At 57.7% G+C, this 17,394-nt stretch overlaps 1 protein-coding gene across 2 annotated transcripts in view; it reads left to right on the forward strand.

The window, feature by feature from the left end:
- Positions 1-17,381, forward strand: part of RASGRF1 (Ras protein specific guanine nucleotide releasing factor 1) — a 33,457-nt gene extending 16,076 nt beyond the window's left edge. The window contains exons 7-27 of one of the 2 annotated variants that reach the window (XM_065847691.2): positions 35-228; positions 592-701; positions 1,423-1,541; positions 2,014-2,174; positions 2,938-3,001; positions 3,865-4,001; positions 4,982-5,064; positions 5,775-5,984; positions 6,590-6,960; positions 7,761-7,886; positions 8,436-8,606; positions 8,948-9,060; positions 9,709-9,821; positions 10,234-10,294; positions 12,208-12,311; positions 12,487-12,571; positions 13,143-13,340; positions 14,100-14,179; positions 14,820-14,937; positions 15,278-15,346; positions 16,377-17,381. In XM_065847691.2, coding sequence (XP_065703763.1) covers positions 35-228; positions 592-701; positions 1,423-1,541; positions 2,014-2,174; positions 2,938-3,001; positions 3,865-4,001; positions 4,982-5,064; positions 5,775-5,984; positions 6,590-6,960; positions 7,761-7,886; positions 8,436-8,606; positions 8,948-9,060; positions 9,709-9,821; positions 10,234-10,294; positions 12,208-12,311; positions 12,487-12,571; positions 13,143-13,340; positions 14,100-14,179; positions 14,820-14,937; positions 15,278-15,346; positions 16,377-16,469 — 2,780 coding nt within the window. In that variant the 3' untranslated portion in view covers positions 16,470-17,381. Of the gene's footprint in view, positions 1-34; positions 229-591; positions 702-1,422; positions 1,542-2,013; positions 2,175-2,937; positions 3,002-3,864; positions 4,002-4,981; positions 5,065-5,735; positions 5,985-6,589; positions 6,961-7,760; positions 7,887-8,435; positions 8,607-8,947; positions 9,061-9,708; positions 9,822-10,233; positions 10,295-12,207; positions 12,312-12,486; positions 12,572-13,142; positions 13,341-14,099; positions 14,180-14,819; positions 14,938-15,277; positions 15,347-16,376 lie in introns of both variants that reach the window. The other variant, XM_065847690.2, reaches the window with a different exon arrangement.
- The last annotated feature ends 13 nt before the right edge of the window (positions 17,382-17,394 follow it).

The raw sequence follows: 17,394 nt of genomic DNA on the forward strand, positions 1-17,394 counted from the left end.
GGCCCAGCGCACCCACCACACCTCCTACCCGCAGCCGACCTCTTCGACATCCTGCTGCCCATGCTGAACATCTACCAGGAGTTTGTGCGGAACCACCAGTACAGCCTGCAGATCCTGGCGCACTGCAAGCAGAACCGCGACTTCGACAAGCTGCTCAAGCACTACGAGGCCAAGCCAGACTGCGAGGAGAGGACCCTGGAGACCTTCCTGACATACCCCATGTTCCAGGTGGCTGCTGGCACTGGGACCAGGGATGTCACTGGCTGCTGGCGGCAAGGGTTGGGCTGAGCAGTGCAAACTGCAGCCCCACAGCGGCATCAGGTGGGGGGTACAGCCAAGTGCAGATGGGCTGGGGCTGAACCCCGTGGGTCCCACGCTTCTCCTGGGACCTGCCCATGCTGTTGCTGTGTCATCGGTGCAGCAGGAGGACTCTGGGTGAAGCTGCCAGGTTTGCAGTCACTCTGTGCTGCTGAGACATGGATGGGGCAGAGCTGGGTCCTGGGCAAAACCTCACACTGTTCCCCTCCTCGTTAGGTTTTAGCACAAGGAGCTTTGAGGCTTTTTTAACCTCCCAGATCTGTTGTGCCGCAGATCCCCCGGTACATCCTGACGCTGCACGAGCTGCTGGCTCACACCCCGCACGAGCATGTGGAGAGGAACAGCCTGGATTACGCCAAGTCCAAGCTGGAGGAGCTCTCCAGGTCAGACCCACACTGCCCATCCCTGCTGGTCCTGCCGGGCTGCAGGGACGGGGGCAGCTCTGGCACCCGCTGGGTTTGGGGTGGTAAGGGGACTCGTGGGACGGGAGCCCGGCTGCTTCGGGCCATGGGTTGTGTTTTCCGGGGCTCCTTAATGACGAAATAGGAGTTTTGTGGGGCTGGGATGGCTCTGTCTCCGTCCTCCTCAGTCTGGTGTGGTGGTGCTGGTGTCCGCAATAAGCACCCCGATATCGGCCGCAGTTCCTCATTTCCCAACCATCACGCAGCGCAGGCCGTGGACTGAAGCGTTCCCTGTTTCCTGTTGCCAGCAAATTACGACAGTGCTGAACCCATCGGTGCTGCACAGTCCTCGGACAATCTGTACAAAGAGTTTCCATCCCTTTTCCCACCCTTCAAGGAGCAGGGACGTTGGAGGGGGCTGCTTATGGGGAGGATCTGTCTGCCCTAAATCTGAATATAGTGATTTCTGAGCAAGAAGCACTCGTGTTTAAATATTTAGAGATCTGGAGGTACAGACCAGGTTGATGTGTAGGTTAATTCCCAGGCTCCTGGGTCCATAAGGATACATGTAATGCTGTGATCCCTCAATATTGCTTTGGTTTTGACCTTACCTTGGTGCAGCCCCTCCAGTCTGTTTAAGGGGATCTGCTGGGAAAACTGCAAATCTGATCTGAGCTCAAATTTTATCTTCTTTCTCCTTCAGGATAATGCACGATGAAGTGAGTGAGACTGAAAACATTCGAAAAAACCTGGCAATAGAGAGGATGATTATTGAAGGGTGTGAAATTCTGCTGGACACCAGCCAGACTTTTGTAAGACAAGGTACCGTGTTTGTGTCAATGTCCCTCCCCTCTGTGGTTAACACAAAGCCCCGCAGCCTCCATCCCTGTTTCCCTCTGCAGCATGGTCTGCTGAGCTGGGAAATGTAAAAATATAGCCTGTTTCTGAATTTCCTGTGCTCCAAAGTGCCCCACTTTCAGTCTCAGCTCTGCATTTCATTGTGTCATGGAACAGCATGAGCATTTTGGCCATTACTGATCTCCAGACGCACCCAACCCCCTGGGCACACATGGTCCTGGAGCAGCACCCCATGGGTGGGGACAGGGTGGACTGGGGCCCGTAGCCTGTGCCCCCCATAACTTGCACAGCTGGGAGCTCCTGGTCCCAGCCCTGGCACTTGGGGACACGCTGGCCACTGCCCCACGTGGGACACATGGCGATGTCCCACTCTGGAGACTCTGCCTGGCACTGCTGAAGCCGACACTGGGACAGGGCTGGGTCTCTCACTCCACAGGATCCCTGATCCAGGTGCCGATGTCGGAGAAGGGGAAGATCCCGCGGGGGCGGCTGGGCTCGCTGTCGCTGCGGAAGGAGGGCGAGCGGCAGTGCTTCCTCTTCTCCAAGCACCTCATCATCTGCACCCGCGGCTCAGGGGGCAAGCTGCATCTCACCAAGGTGTGGGGACAGGGGGAGGGTGATGGGGCTGGGGCTGCTCCCGGAGTGCCGGGTGTGGGGAGGGGGCAGAGACCGGCACTGCTGGCTGTCCCAGTGACACCGGGGTCCGGAGACCACCGTACCCTCCCCTGGCCGCAGCCTCAGGGGGCCTGGCTGGAGCGGTCGGGCAATGGGGTTTATTGTGTGTGGTCCAGGCACCTCATCAGTGACGTGCGGAGCTCCGAACCAAAGACAAGAAATTGCAAGTTGTTGATAAAAGAAGTTCTCCTGATCTGCAGCAGGAGCCTTGACAATCTATTCAGTGCGAAAGTTAAATTATAGCCTGGGACTGTACAGAACGCTCACAGGCTGCTCCAGCCGCTCCCAAGACTCATGCTTTTGTTGGTGGAAGTTTCGCAGTTAATCAAGCGAGAATCTTACAGAAATTGCTCATTACTGGCATTAAATTATCAGTTTGAAAAATTACAGTCCGTGGCAAAGAATTGATAATTACACCAACAGACTTTTGGAAAATTTAATTTAAAGCTGATATTAAATAATTTATAAACAAATTAGTTGATTGGTTCCACAAGGAGATCTGTGCTATCCCTGCTGTCAGGAGTTGTTCCCGGTGAGGCAGAGACTGCACTGGCCATGACCGCACCAAAACCTCGGAGCGTCATCCCCATCCTCATCCCTGGGGCGGTGGGCTGTGGTGTGGGGGGACCAGGGCAGCCCCCAGACCCTGGAGGGATTGTGCTGCTGAGCCCTGATTCCCTCACAGAATGGCGTGATCTCCCTCATCGACTGCACGCTGGTGGAGGAGCAGGAGAGCACCGATGAGGACGGTATGTGCCCCATGGCCCCATGCTGGGTAGAGCCCCCTCAGGACACAGCCAGGGCCCCGCTCAGCCCCACCTGTGGGTGCAGGGTTGGATTGTGCATGTCCTGGTGGGTGCTGAGCTGATGGGCACTCTCAAGGAACCAACTGACAGCTGCTCCAGGAGTCTTTTTGCAGAGGTCCGGGCACCCCCTCCATGGCAGAGCATCCCCTGCAGGGTGGGTGATCTGAGTTCTGCAGGATCGTCACCCCATGCGGGGAGGACAGAGCCCACAGTGGGGGTGCTGGGGGTGTGGGTCCCATGGGGGCTGCACTTAGTGTCAGACCTTGACACGAGATCGCTGCCAGCCCAGGCAATGCCGGCCTGGGCTGCAGGAGCTGCCCTGTCCTTGCCTGGGGACCGGCAGCAGCATGGCCAGCACTGCCCATGTCCCCTGTCACAGGTGTGGTGTGACCAGCACTGTCTGTGTCCTCTGCCACAGGTGCAGTGTCCTCCTGGACATTCCTGCTGTCCATCGGTGCAAACAAGTGGGAAAAGGCAAAGATACTGGACATCCTCAGCCATGCCCACTTGCCTGTGACTTGTGACAAAGCCCAGGCTCCTTCTCTTGTCTCATTACGAGTTTTCTGACACGAGCCAGTTCCCCTGGCACACGGTGCGGGGTCCCAGTGCAAGGCCATGCCATGCTTCGGTGTACTGACTTTATTTTACAAATGTGGAGCCTTTGCCCAGCAAACCTGTCCTGTCCTCACCGCAGACAACCCGCAAAGTGGAACAGGCTCCTTAAAACCTGGATACAACCTGTGCTGGGGGAGAGGAGGTGGGGAAACCTTTTCACCATCACTGTGTGTGGTTTTTCTGTTCCAAAGCAAAAGCATCAGGGCAAGACATCGACCATCTTGACTTCAAAATCGTGGTGGAGCCAAAAGATTCCTCATCTTTCACGGTTATCCTGGTGGCCTCGTCCAGGCAGGAGAAGGCTGCATGGACCAGCGACATCAGCCAGGTAGGACAGACCTGCAGGGTCGGGGGCAGAGTCCTGGGGACGCGCAGCCCCCGAGGGTTCCTGCTCAGCTGCGCCCATGCTGGCTGTGGCTTTGGGCACTCAGTGTTGGCTATGGTGCTGCCCTCAGGCTGTGGCTGCGGTGAGCAGCACAGGGGGCACAGAGCACCGGGCACCCAGGGACAGCAGGGTCATGCAGAGGGTGACTCATAGCTGCGGGGCACCCAGAGCCATGGCCAAAGGCCTTCCGGTGTCTGGTAGCTCAACGAGGAGGAGGAAGGTGCCGTGGCAGGGTCTGTCCCATCGGTGCTCTGCCTGCACATGGAAGTATGTGGTTTGGATTTCTCCTCTGGCTCAGACATGAGGCACAATTCACACCTACTCTGCATTTGCTTTATGCAAATGACTTTGAAGATATTTTCTTTAATGGGAGGAGGAGAAAAAAATCATTAGTTAAATAGGGGTTGCCTCCTGGCCACCCGTGTTGTACTGTGTCCCTGCCCGTGTCCTCTTGCCGAGCATCAGTCCCTGGGAAGCGCTCCGGGGAGGTGGCAGCTCCTGGTCCCAGTTCCACCTGCACAGGGACCCCAGCCCAGCCCCCGAGAGAGCCCAGCAGCGCAGGCTTGGGGGGAGGTTAATGAGGGCACTGATGGCTGAGTGGGGGTTCTGCAGCTCCCACAGTTCCTGTATCTGCCAGCAGAGCCCAAGCATGGGCCAGGAAGCAGTTTTGGGCGATGCCTCCCCTGGAACAGGGATGCAGGAGCCATCACAATGCTCCTGTTTTCAGGCAGAAGCTCTTGCTCTTCCCAACTGTGCACCCACAGCTGTGGTCTCCTGTCAGCAGCAGCAGATGCAGCTGGCGAGGATGTGTCTGGTTTAGCTAAGCTTGAGCTCAGGCTCTCTTAAGCCATGTCCCAGCCTGGTGGGCAGTGGGGCCATCCTCACGGCTGCCGTCTCCCACCTCCCACCTGTGTCTCTTGCAGTGCGTGGACAACATCCGCTGCAATGGGCTCATGATGAATGCCTTCGAGGAGAACTCCAAGGTCACGGTCCCGCAGATGATCAAGTGAGTGCTGCCGTGCCGGGACCCCCATGGCACAGCCCCCACTGAACCCTGCATGGTGCTGAGGCCCAGCAGCTTCCCTGTGTGCACAGCACAGGGCGTGCTGCTTCCAACACGGTGATTAGCAGCGCTTGTTAGCTGGGAGAGGAGGGTTGTGTGGGACTGGGCTTGGGGAGATAGGAATCTCAGAAAGGACAGGTTAGATAAAAAATAATAATAGTGAAGAGGTGGGGGTGATACCCCTGGAGAAGAGGGGCATGGGGGCTGTTGTCCCCAGGGATGCTGGGTGCAGAGCCCATCCCCGACACGTGTGGCATTAGGGGGCCGGGCAGGATGGGTTGTCCCTGCTGCAGCCCTGCTGTGGCACATGAGAACAGTCTCGGTTCATGGGTGTCCTCGGGGACAGTCCTTCCACATTTTTTGCGCAAACCTCTGGCTGTTGAACACCGTGCAGTGTTCTCACCTGTTCTGGAGTACGGATTTCCAAGCCTTCCCCCAGCAGCATTCTCACCTGTGTTTTATGTAGAGATACCTGCATGAATGAGGCTCCTGCGCTGCCAAGGACCCTGCGCCGTGTCCCCTGCGCCCCGCATGTCTTGGGGGGAAGCTGCTCGTGCAAAGCAGCTCTTGGTTTCGTTCCAGGCTGGAACCACAGATGTCTTGTTTCTCTGCAGGTCTGATGCCAGCTTGTATTGTGATGATGTTGACATTAGGTTCAGTAAAACGATGAATTCCTGCAAGGTCCTGCAGATCCGCTATGCCAGCGTGGAGCGGCTCCTGGAGAGGCTGACGGACCTGCGGTTCCTGAGCATTGACTTTCTGAACACCTTCCTGCACTCCTACCGTGTCTTCACCACTGCCCTGGTCGTCCTTGACAAGCTCATCACCATCTACAAGAAGCCGATCAGCGCCATCCCTGCACGGTGAGGCTGCACGCGGTATTGTGGCGATGCCCGTGCTGGTGACTTGTCCTGTCCACAAGGGACTGGGTGGGTTGATGGGGGAGCTGTGGCATTGCTCCACTGTCGCCTCTTCTGTCCTGAGTCAGACCTCTGCTCCCCAGGCCTGCCTGGCCCCAGTGCCACCCCAGGGCTGTTTCACCTGGTCCCCATGTGTTGTGACATCTCCAAATGGGTTGTCAGCATGGGAACAGGGTGCCCAGGGCAGTGGTGGAGTCATGGTCCCTGGAGGGGTTGAACAGACGTGGAGATGAGGTTCTCGGGGACATGGGGCAGTGTCAGGGCTGGGGTAACGGTTGGACTTGATGAGCTTGAGGGGCTTTTCCAACCCAAATGATTCTGTGATTCTGTGAAATCAGGGAAGCAGATAAACTCAAGCTCTACTCGTGCTGGTGTCCCCACTCCTGGGAGGGCCGAGTGGTGGCAGCGAGGTGACGGGGCTCTCACTGGCTGTGCTGTGCTGGGGGATGCTCTGGAGACCCAGCGCTGCTGGAGCTGCCAGTGGGGATCTCCCCAACCGCTCCAGCAGAGTCGGTGCGAGCTCGGCCTTTCTCCATCTCTCCGCCAAGGTCCCTGGAGCTCTTGTTTGCAAACAGCCAGAACAACAAGCTGCTGTACGGCGAGCCCCCCAAGTCCCCCCGCGCCAACCGCAAGTTCTCCTCGCCTCCCCCGCTCTCCATCAGCAAGTCCTCGTCCCCCAGCCGGCGGAGGAAGCTGTCCCTCAACATCCCCATCATCACCGGTGGGAAGGCGCTGGATCTGGCGGCGCTGAGCTGCTCCTCCAACGGCTACGCCAGCATGTACTCCTCCATGGCGCCCTTCAGCAAGACCACCCTGGACATCAACAAACTGTACGTGTCCAGCAACTTCCCCAATAAAATCCCCGATGAAGGAGAAGCGGCCACAGAAAAGCAGGAGGAGTCGGCGCCGAGCAAGCAGAGTGAGTGTGGGGGGTGGGTATCCAGCTTGAGCAGCAGGGGTGGTGGCTTTGGTGGGCGCTTTGCAGGGGGCACAGGGACATGTGCAGGGGGTCAGGGACACTGCACCCAGGGATTTGCAGAAGCTGTGTGCTGGGACGGGTGGCACAGAGAGCCCCTGCCCCATGAGCAGGCACACAGCTGTCCCTTGTGTGCTGGGGAGAGTAGTGGCGGTGGCAGTGGTGGCAGCGGTGGTGGCAGCAGCAGCGGTGGTGGCAGCAATGGAGTATTGGGGGTAAAGAGCCGGAGCCAGGTGAGTAAAGCACCGTAAAGGCCACAGGTCATTGTCCCTCTGTGCCCTGCACTGAGGTCCCCGGATGTTAGTGCAAAAGCAGCAGTGGATGAGGCACCTACTGCCGCAGCTGAATTCAGCAGTGGAGACCCCAGGACCCCCCGTTTGCACCCCAGCGTCATCCTGCCCCCCGCTGCGGGCTGTGCCACCCCCTCCTGTGCCCCCTGCCCTGGGCACAGCCCCGTGCTGGCAGTGCATGGCATGGGAGCCTCCTGTGGGCTGTGTGCTGCCCAAAAGCTGCAGAACCTGTAAGAACAAAACAACAACAAAAAGACACCCCCAAGACCCCCGACCGCAAAAAAAATCCGAAAATTCCTGTGGTAATTGTGGGACTCTGTACCGTTCCTGTACTTGGTTGCTGTGCGTCCAGCAGGAATGATTCAGACCGTAGGAAGATCCAGAAGAGTTAAAATGTGGCTGCAACGTACAGGTGTCCAGTGGTGATGGTAACTGGGTTCCTTGTTCCTCCAGGCTCTGAAGTGTCTGTCAGGGAAGAGTCAGACACAGATCCCAACCAGAGCGATGAAGCAGAAGCTGAAACTTCACCGACAAAATCCCCAACAACTCCAAAGTCCGTCAAGTGCAAAAATTCATCAGGTAACAAGTGAACCATGACCTGTCCTGCTCAGGGCTGCTGTGACCCTGGCCACACAGAGCTGCTGGTGGTGCAGGTGTAAAACTGAAGCAGAAGCGAGAAGGAGCTGGACTTTACCCTTTATTTTCCTGTGAGTGGACAGGAAAATGCCAAACTGTCTGGCTCATATCACTGACCTGGTCTGAGTGTCTGACCAGGTCTCCTCGCCCCTTCCCCATTCTGGGGCTGACCTGGTGCGTTCAGAGCAAGTTACGTGAGCCTGGGCTGGCACCAAGCAGCAGTTTATCTGCTGCAGTCTCCCCTGCAACTCCTGGTGGTTTAATCCTGCCGGAGCTGTGCTGATCAGCTCTCATGGTGTGGTGCCATCACACCTGTCTGCCTCCTTGGCCCAGCCCCAGGGTGGATCAGCCCCACATTGTCCCTCCGCACCCACCCTCCCTGAGCCCCGTTCCTGGTATCTCTGGCCTGGGGGCTGCAAGGGGCTGGGTCTGGGGGGACCTGGCCGGGCTGCAGCAGCCACCCCAGTGCCATTGCCTTTCTTCTCCCTCCAGACTTCTCGCTGTTTTCTTACAACAATGGCGTGGTCATGACGTCGTGCCGGGAGCTCGACAGCACCCGCAGCGCCCTGTCCGCTGCATCCGCCTTCGCCATCGCCACGGCGGGGGCCAATGAGGGAACCCCCACCAAGGAGAAGTACCGCAGGATGTCCCTGGCCAGCGCAGGTACCTGTCCCGGCTGCTGGGGGAGTGGGGTCACGTTTTGAGGTGCCCATTCTCACCATCCGTGGGTGGGTTCCCCTCCAGGAGCCCCCTGGCTGAGAGGGTCAGGGCACCCCCAGCCCCGCGGCTGCTCTGGGCCATGTCCTGGGGATGACCGAGCACCATGCAGGCTGCAGCCAAACCTTGGCCCCTGTGGGCAAGCATCCTGGTGACACAGAGCTCCCGCTGCTGGCAATAGAGGCAGCTTGGGGACTCTGGGGATGTGGGGCTGCTCCTGCCAGGCACCCTGAAACCCCTGGGAGTGGCTCCTGACAGGGCTGTGCTGCGCTAAGGGCTCCCCACAGTTTCAGGCTTCCCAACGGACCAGCGGAACGGAGACAAGGAGTTTGTGATCCGCAGAGCGGCCACCAACCGTGTCCTCAACGTGCTGCGACACTGGGTCTCCAAACACTCCCAGGTGGGTGGCAGGGGCTCCCTCCCTCCCCGCCAGTGTGAATTCCACTGCGTGCCGGGTGGCTCAATGAGGCTCCATCTAGAAGGACAATCCAGCACTTCTTTTTTACTCAAGTGATTGAGTAGACATAGGGAGGAGATGAAAACATGAAGCAGGGGAGCGGGGAGCCCATGGGGCAGGGAGGCAGGAATTGGGCTGCTGCATTCGCATGTTTGCTGTGCAAAGGGGAGAGCAGGAGCCATGGTCACCCCTGCAGGGTTGGGGGAAGGGGAGCAGCTGGGTTTGGTGCCTGCGAAGGGGTTTGGGGCTGGGGTCACGGTTAGGAAACCTTGTGGCTGTCCTTGCTGTCCCTGTCCCTCTCAGTTGCTGGGGGCACTGGGAGTGGTGCTGTACTGGTTGTCACTGGGAAGCCCCCATGCCAAGTGCTGCCAATGCAGCTGTACAGAAGGAGCCTGGAGCCTTCCTGGCCAGTCCCCGTGTGCTGGGATTTGGGGGGCAGAGGCAGCTCCTGCCCCGGCCAAGCAGCCACCTGCCCTGGCACCGCGGGGCTGTTGATCTCGGCCAGGTTGGATGGCAGGGAGCAGAACTGCTGGGAGTCAGTGTTAATTTAAATTATAGAGCATTAACACTGTGACTGTGCTGCTTGGGCAGGACTTTGAAAGCAATGAGGAGCTGAAGTTCCGGGTGATCGGCTTTCTGGAGGAGGTCATCCACGACCCCGAGCTGCTGACGCAGGAGAGGAAGGCGGCTGCCAACATCATCAGGTGCGGGGCCGGGGGAGCTGCTGTTCCCAGCGCTGGGCTGGGCTCTTGGCAGCCACGTCTTGCTCTCACCTGGGACAAGAGCTGGCACGAGGTGTCGAGGACGGGCTGTGGCTGGGGCAGAGGCTAGGGGAGCCAGGCAGGAGGACGGGCACTGTGGAGTGCGTCCGTCCTCTCCGGCACATTGGGACCTGAGCAGGGCCATGGGCGAGGTGTGACCCCCACACTTGTCCCCACATGCGGGGCCAGCTGTGACCTCCGTTAAGGGGTTTTTCCTCTTTAAAAAAGGAAATGTGACTTAGAAACATTCTTACACCCACCAAGAGTTAATTCAGGGCAAACGCACTGAGCCCTACCACAGCCTGCGGGCCTGGGGCTTTCCCAGCTTCAGTAACACTGTCTTTTCCTGCCGCAGGACCTTGACGCAGGAGGATCCAGGAGACAATCAGATAACGCTGGAGGAGGTTGTACAGATGGTAAATACCCTTCCCTGTCAGCACAGTGCCTGGTATCTCAGCGCAGTGGTACAGGATTGAAGATCCGTGCCCGGAGCGGTTCTCCAAGCCCAGTGCCCGGTGTGCGGCTGCACAGCAGGGGAAGGTTCCTGGGGATTGTAGAATGGTTTGGGTTGAAGGGACCTTCCCAGCTCCCCCAGTGCCACCCCTGCCATGAGCAGGGACATCTTCACCAGCTCAGGTTGCTCAGAGCCCTGTCCAGCCTGGCCTGGGATGTCTCCAGGGACGGGGCATCCACCACCTCTCTGGGTGACCTGGGCCAGGCTTTCACCACCTCCAGTGTAAAATGGGGACCGGGCCAGCGGTGAGCACAGCCACATCTGTTATGGGCAGGGGCAATGCCAATCAGCCCACTGTCTGCTTAGTCCTCCTGCACCGTCAGCAGGATGTCTGGAGTGGAAACATGGATGTGCCTGCTGCTGCCTGAGGGGCCAGGAAAACCCTGTGGTCCCCACCATGTCCTTTGTGTCCCCAGCCCTGCGCCAGAGCAGTCACATGCTGATTCCAGGTGACACTGCTGGCCCAGCTGGTGCTGCTCCCCTGGAGCAGAGCCCTGGGAACAGGCGATGGATTTAAAACCATCAGGGTGGCTGCGGTGTGTTTGCCACCTTCCTGCATTAAAAAAGCTCAAAGTCTGCTCCCAGGAAAACCCAAGAGCCACTTCAGATTGGGCTGGTGCACCTGGAACAACAGCAGCTCTGTCCCCTGGCACGGCTGCTGAAGTGGCTGGGGCCCCATGGGGGTTTTAAGCTGTTGTGTAACCGTGGGAGCTGGAAACTTCCCCTGAAGAAGAGACGACAAATAAACCCGAGGGTTTCTGTCTGTCTCGTGGTGGAGCAGCCGAGCAGCAGCGACCTGTGGCTAGAGGCATGGAGGGGACACAAGGGAGCCCTGGGGTTTGGGGTGCACATTGGGGTGGTGGGGGTTGGGGGTCTCCCAGCGCCCTCCTTGTGCACTGGGGGTGTGTTTTGTGCTGCAACCCCGGCTGGGTGTCCCCAGGGTGCTTGGAGCCCTCCTGCATGGCCCCACTGCTGCTGGGTGCCACCACTGCTGCTTCCCACTTCCCCCATGGTGTTCACCCACCCTCTTGGTGCCTGCACCCTCTGGTGTGCACCCACCCCACCTGCCTTCCCCCCCCTCACTGTGCACCCACCCTCCTGCTACCTGCACCCCCTCACCGTGCACCCACCTTCCTGCTGCCTGCACCCCCTCACTGTGCACCCACCCTTGCAGCCTCTCCTGCAAGCCCAGGTGGTGTTTGCTCCCAGGAGCCCTTTTGCAACCCCTTCCTGCAGCCTGGAGGGGATTTTGCAGCTGTGGGTAACTGGTGCTGGCGGGGGCGGTTCCCGGGGCTGGCTCACCAGTGGGTGCCTGGGCCCTTCTGCTTCCCCAGACCCGCTTTGCAGAGGGTGCCGGTGACGCTGGCCAAGCTGCGGGCAGGGGTGGCCAGGCCGAGGCAGCAGCTTGGTGGAGCTGCTCCAGCTGGGATCCCTGGTGCTTTGTTACAATAATTAAACAGACATAGAACAAAAAGGCAGTGGCTGCAGAAGTCAGCATGAGGGGATCCGTTCTGTAGCTCACACCTAATTGCTTAATGGAGAAGATGAGTTAAGTTTGTGTCTGTGCCTGTGCACAGATGATAACACAACTCAAACTCTCTTGTTCGCGGGGCTGCGGAAGCCGGCACGTGTTGGCACTGGCAGGACATGGTTCCTCTGGACTGTCAGACCAGCACAGAACTGCACGTGCCAGCTGCGATGGGGAAAAGCTTTGGCTTGGGCTCCCGACTTGGGCTTTGATTTTATGTGAGTGAAATGTGGATGTTCTCACTGTGCTCTTAACTCATGAGCCTTGTTGTTGCCTTTGTCACTCAGGCTGAGGGAGTCAAAGCAGAACCTTTTGAAAACCACTCAGCGCTGGAAATAGCAGAACAGCTGACACTGCTGGATCACCTGGTCTTCAAGAAGATCCCATACGAGTGAGTGATCCCCATGAGCAAGGAAGGGCTGTTCAGGTCACCCCAGACTCTGTGGTCGCCTGTCCTCCCCACCAGACTGGCTCAGGCTAAACCCAGGGCTGCAAACCCTTCCTACCTGCTGGGGCATCCCAGGAAAATGGGAAGCAAATGTTGACCTGCACATTGTCATTTGCAGAGAATTCTTTGGGCAAGGCTGGATGAAGCTTGAGAAGAACGAGAGGACTCCCTACATCATGAAGAACACGAAACACTTTAATGATGTAAGTGCAGCCACGGGGGGACAGGCAGAGGCAGCGCAGCCACGTGCAACTGGGAGGGACGAGCATTGTCTGCCCCCACCTGCGCTCCATGGACGTGCCCTGGGGACCTGGTGCAGGTGGAGCATCTGGTGCAGTTACAGGATCATAGAATCACAGCCTGGTTGGGTTGAAGGGCCCTCTGTAGATCACCCATCCCTGCTAACGCAGCATCACCAGAGCAGATTGCACAGGATCACTCCCAGGTGGTTTGAATGTCTCCAGAGAAGGAGACTCCACACCCGCTCTGAGCAGCCTAGTTCCAGGCTCTGGCACCTCACAGCAAAAGTTTATCCTCATGTTCAGATGGAACCTCCTGTGTTTCAGTCTGTGTCCGATGCCCCTCACCCTGGCGCTGGGCACCACTGAACAGAGTCTGGTCCATCCTCTGACAGCCAACCTTGAGCAACTGCAGTTGCTCTTTCTGGGGCTCCTGCAGCAAATGGAAATAATTTGAAAACACATGGTGATGTGGAGGGTGAGGAGCCGTGCCCACATCCCCCTGATGCGCAGGGCGCCCGTTGTCTCCCTAAAGGTCAGTAACCTGATTGCGTCGGAGATCCTGCGGAATGAGGAGATCAACGCGCGGGTGAGTGCCATCGAGAAGTGGGTGGCAGTGGCCGACATCTGCCGGTGCCTGCACAACTACAACGCGGTGCTGGAGGTCACCTCCTCCCTCAACCGCAGTGCCATCTTCCGCCTCAAGAAAACCTGGCTCAAGGTCTCCAAGCAGGTGAGGGCATAGGGCTGAGCCACCCTTGTGGGGGTTTGCTGGGGTCAGTGTGACGGTGTTGGGGTGGCAGGAGAGATGTGCATTGACCAACACAGTTAGGAGATGGAGGAAGGTTCTTGTAGGGCATTCCCAGGAGGAAGGTGACATGCCAACAGCTCAGCTCCTGCGATGCTGTTGGGTTTGTTCATCCTGCAACTCACATGTGCAGTTAGAGAAACCTCCGAAGGGTCATTGTAGCTGGGTACACACACAGACATTACTGTGAACTGGCTTTCTGGGCTTCTCAGACCAATTATGGATGAGCAAAATGAATCCTTGCGTTGAGTTACTTCGTGCAGAAGGAGGTGGTACCTGCACGGTGCAGAGCCTGACACAGCCCAGAGCCGCTGTGTGGGCTTCTCGGAACTGGCAACACCATCTCTTTTACTGCGAAGTGACGAATCTGCACATTGAAACAGGCACTGGTGAAGGTGGGAGGCAGGGGACGAAAACAAGCACACAGCCTTTGTTATGTGCTGGAGGAATTCTGCTCCCAAATGCCTGCTCAGCTCCCCTGGCTAGCACCAGGCGCTGCAGTAACAACTGGGGCAGGATTTGCACCCTCAGAGGTGTCGAGCAGCCGCAGGAGTGACGGCTGTGGGGGTCAGTGCAGCAGAGCGGGATGGGGTGACCCCGTGTCACCACAGGTGTCACCCCCTGGCTGCAGGGCTGGGTGTTCCCCCAGGGCTTTATCCAGGTGACACATTGTGTTTCTTGCAGACAAAGGCGCTGATCGATAAGCTGCAGAAGCTGGTGTCATCGGAGGGCAGGTTCAAGAATTTGAGGGAGGCACTGAAAAAGTGAGTGAATGGGTTCTCCTGCTGTTGCTGTGGGGGGTGACAGCCAGCCGGGGCCCAGGGTGACAGGGACACCAGTCCCACCCCACTGCCCTGCTCGGGCTGGGGTTTTGCTCACCGCCTCATTGCAGAGCCCACACCGAGGGGTGTGTTGGGCAGCAGCAAAGACAGCGGTTTGCGAAGTGACCCGAATAATGAGCTGCTCCTTTGAGCAGCAGAGTGAAGTGAATAAAAGGGGTTTCACAGGGGGAAACCATTGTCAGGCACCAGGAAGCCTTTTTGTTTTCTCATTCTCCTTACAGACTCATAGTTTAAACCCCCAAGTGTACAATATTTAGTTGGGTTTTCCTGCCAGCCAATGCATGTCACTCCAGCCAGCTGGACCTTTGTGGCAGCACTGGTGCTGTGGGTGCAGGGAAGCGGAGCCTGTTTGGTGCAGGGGAGCAGGGTCTGATGGATGTAGGGGAGCAGGTGCTGTGGGTGCAGCAGGAGGTGGGTGCAGGGAGTGGGGTGCTGAGCTGCCCTGGAGCTGGTGCATCCCCATGGGCTGGTGCATCGCTGTGCAGTCCCACCCTCCTCCCTGCTCCAAAACCACTGAGTAAGGCAATTTGCTTTATTATTTGTTTCTGGTTTGCTCCCAAAGTTGTGACCCTCCATGCGTCCCCTACCTGGGAATGTACCTGACGGACCTGGCATTCATCGAGGAGGGTACCCCGAATTACACTGAGGACGGGCTGGTGAACTTTTCCAAGATGCGAATGGTGAGTGTCCCAGCCCTGCTGTGGGTGTGCGGGGGCTGGCTCAAGGTGATGTAGCTCAGTGCCACTGTGCTGGCTGGGTCTGTGCCCCCTGTGCACCCCCTGCAGCCCAACACCCACCCAACCCCAGCCGCACGCATCCCCCTGCACGCAGGTACCAGCCGGGACTGCCTCTGGCAAGAAATGTGTGTGGAAGGAACAAAAAAACCCTTCACATGATGCTGTGGTGGGAGGTGGGGATGGAGTGAGCTCCACCGCTGCCCGTCACCCTGCTGGGTACTGGGTCATGTTGCCGGTGATGATGGCTGTGCTGTGAACAGCTTCTGTGGTTTCTCTTGAACAGATTTCCCATATCATAAGAGAGATCCGCCAGTTCCAGCAAACCGCCTACAAGATTGAGCACCAGCCCAAGGTATGGCCTTGTCCTCAGCGCCACGCGCTCCGTCTCCTCCTCTCCCACTCCAGTTGCAGGGTCTAAGCAGCCTTTGATTCCTGGCAGCTCCCTTGGGGAAGATCTGATGCTCTGTCAGGAATTTAGGACAGAAAATGCTAGCAGAGCCAGTGCAGGTGGGAGATCTCATGACAGAGGGGGACAAGCACAGGAGTCAGGTAGTGACCTCCCTGCTCTGGTGCTTCTCGTACCACACAAACTGTAAAGAGCCCATCACCTGCCCAGCATTGCTGGCAGAGCAAAAGGACACGACTTCTCGCTGTCCCAGCCTTGGCCAGAACATGTCAGTGCTGTCCCTGCCTGTCCCCAGCTCTGCTGCTGGTTCTCCCCAGCACACAGGACCATCCTTTCACTCTGGGTCTTTCTGCATCCACCACGATCATGGGCACGGACCAGCACGGTCCTGCAGAGCTGAGGCTGGTGTGTGGCCACGGTCAGGCAGCACGGGAAGAGAGCAGCACCGGGGAGCAGGTGGGTGGCGGGGATGGAGCCGGCCCTGCCTGAACCGCTTTTGGACAGACACGGATCGAGGCAGAGACCTGTGTGCAGCGAGAGCAGGCGTCCTGCTGCGGAGCTCCCTGCAGCTCCAGGACTTGAACCCAGTTTTACCTGAGTGTGAAAGGAGAAGATGCACTTTTCCCCACCCCCAGGGCCCTTCCATGGGAAGGAATGACAAGTGTCGGTGGCTCCTGGGATCATTGCCCTCACACCGTGTGCTTCCTTGCCATTTGCTGCCTGTCCGCAGGAGCGTGGCCAGTGCCGGGGAGGAAAACTGAGCAAGAAAGACAGAGGAGCAGCTGAGGACTAGGCAGGACTTTGCAGCTCAGGGTTTAGATGCAGGTGCCGAGCCTGGTAGGTTGGCAGGAGCTGCAGGTGTTGCTCTGCCGCTTGTTCACTGCTCTGGCCTCTATCACCTCCCAGTTCCGGCATTTATGGGCGGCTGTGGCAGAGGCGAGTCCTCTCTGCTAACGGCTGGGTTCTTCTTCCCCAGGTGACACAGTACCTGCTGGACCAGTCCTTTGTGATGGATGAAGAAACCCTTTACGAAGCTTCTCTGCGAATAGAGCCCAAACTGCCTTCCTGAGGCCACGCAGTACCTGGTGCCTGCAGGCGCACCCACTATACCATACTGTATATAGATATCTCCGTGTTTCCGTTGGGCGCCCTGGAGTGACCTTCACGTCTGTGCTTCTCCAAGCCAACCGTCCCCCTCGTTCTTTGGCCGCAGTAGCCCTCGCGTAGGATTTCCCGCATCGTTTTAAGGTTTCACGCATTGACACTTCGCTGGAGTCCCGGTTTCTTTTCAATGACGTTCTTCTTGTCACTTGTTCTCCTGGAGGAGGTGGCGGCTGGGCAGGTGCCCCCCGTTCCGGGGGATTGGACAGCACAGGGCGGCTCTTGCTCAGTGACGTCCCTGATCACGCTCTGGAAGGCAGGGGACAGAACACGCTGGAGTTTCCCCCCACATGAAGCCGCCCTTTCTCCGTGCCCCCGTGCCGGGGATCCCTCGGCTGCTGTCTCCCTCCCTCCCGCGTCGGGAAGATGGAACCGTCCCCGTGACTCCTGCTGCGTGCGGCTCATGCCCAGCTTCTGTTGATATGCTATAGATCCGTATACCTTGTGACCACTCTGAGTAACATGATGTAGAATTAGACCAAGATGACCGAGTGTTTTTATTACATATACTGTAATCCTGTCTAACCACCTGCTAGCAGGAGTATAGTAATGTAGTGCTTATTCTGTGAATATTACCATGTATTTTTTACATTGTACAGTATATAAACACAGTTTAACTTGACAGTGGCAGGCATGCTCCACTCTGACAACCAGAACACTTTTGCTGTAAGCAATACCTCGTGGTATGAGAATTCTCTTTCAAGCCCTAAAACTATTTCAAATTACAGCTTGTTTGGAAAAAAAAAATTTCCATTTTTTTGTAAAAGTATATGTTTCCTGATTACCTCTTGCTAATAAATCTATTCTATCTCAGGGTGAACCGGGGCTTGTGA

The sequence above is a fragment of the Patagioenas fasciata genome, chromosome 12 (genome assembly GCF_037038585.1).
Source record: "Patagioenas fasciata isolate bPatFas1 chromosome 12, bPatFas1.hap1, whole genome shotgun sequence".
Classification (NCBI taxonomy): domain Eukaryota; kingdom Metazoa; phylum Chordata; class Aves; order Columbiformes; family Columbidae; genus Patagioenas; species Patagioenas fasciata.